Genomic DNA, 1283 nt, shown 5'->3' on the forward strand with positions numbered 1-1283 from the left:
CCGCCTACTACCCCTACGAGCCGGCGCTGGGCCAGTACGCTTATGACAGGTGAGGGGCTGACCCTCTTCACTCTACCCGGGCCCTGGCGCTCCAATCAGCCATCACCCCCACCCCCACCCCAAGCATCGCAGGGCCTCTCTGAAAGGTGGGGAGGCCAGACCAGCAGCATTCCTCTCTTAGGTCTTACTGAGCTGACCAGACCTTGGTCCCAGCCCGCCACCTGGCGAGCCCCAGCCCGGTTGAAAGAGTCTCCAGTCTCCCGCCTGCCACCCCGCGCCCCAAGCTGTCTAGACTCCAAAGTCCTCACTGCGCTGTGGTTTGGGGGAGTCTCATCTTGCTGCCCAGGCCTGGGATGATCCCTCCACCCCAAGAAGTGCAACCCAGCCCACCGCCCCTCTGGTGGGAACCTAAGGGGGCAAGTCCTTTCCCACTAGCAGACAACACGCCCCATCTTTCCAGGGGAGACAATTACATATGCAGAAAGGTCATGCAGGTGCATTCTCCCCAGGGGCGCTGAAGACCAGTTCTGCCCGTGGGCTTTGCATAGTCTGGTTTGAAGATATATATGACTAGCGACAGACACCTGGCTAGGCCTTGTGCTTGGTCCCACCCGCCACCTCCCTGGCTCAGGAAGGAGCCCAGGCTCCATGTGAGTTAATCAAGTATAAACATTCTCTTTGCACTTGGGCCCAAAACAACAGCCCCCGCGGGCAGCAGCGCAGGTCAGAACGTGGGTGCAACCCAGGTCTTACCACCATAAACACATACCCTGGACTGGGACTGGAAGCCTCCTGACGCCCCATTGCGCCCCTTGTCTCCAGGTACGGCACCATGGACAGCGGCACACGGCGCAAGAACGCCACGCGGGAGACCACCAGCACGCTCAAGGCCTGGCTGCAGGAGCACCGCAAGAACCCCTACCCCACCAAGGGCGAGAAGATCATGCTGGCCATCATCACCAAGATGACCCTCACGCAGGTCTCCACCTGGTTCGCCAACGCACGCCGGCGCCTCAAGAAGGAGAACAAGATGACATGGCCACCCAGGAACAAGTGCACGGATGAGAAACGGCCCTATGGGGAGGGCGAGGAGGAAGAGGGGGGAGAAGAGGATCCCCGGGAGGAGCCCCTCAAGAGCACTAAGAGTGAAGGTGGGTAGAAACTGGTGATGCTGGGGCTGGAGTTCAAGGCCAGGACTCCCTGGGCCTTCTCTGTGGGTTCTAAGACAGCTAAAGGCATGGAACCCTTGGGGAGGTGGGGGCGGGGGGAAGGGGGGCAGGTAT

The 1283-nt window shown here is 60.8% G+C and overlaps 1 protein-coding gene across 1 annotated transcript in view; it reads left to right on the forward strand.

The window, feature by feature from the left end:
• Nucleotides 1-1283, forward strand: part of IRX4 (iroquois homeobox 4) — a 4485-nt gene that overhangs the window by 1445 nt on the left and 1757 nt on the right. Inside the window, 2 exon segments of the mRNA XM_014550417.1 lie at nucleotides 3-49; nucleotides 823-1151. Coding sequence (XP_014405903.1) covers nucleotides 3-49; nucleotides 823-1151 — 376 coding nt within the window.

Source organism: Myotis brandtii, unplaced genomic scaffold, assembly GCF_000412655.1.
Source record: "Myotis brandtii unplaced genomic scaffold, ASM41265v1 scaffold115, whole genome shotgun sequence".
NCBI classification, from domain to species: Eukaryota; Metazoa; Chordata; class Mammalia; order Chiroptera; family Vespertilionidae; genus Myotis; species Myotis brandtii.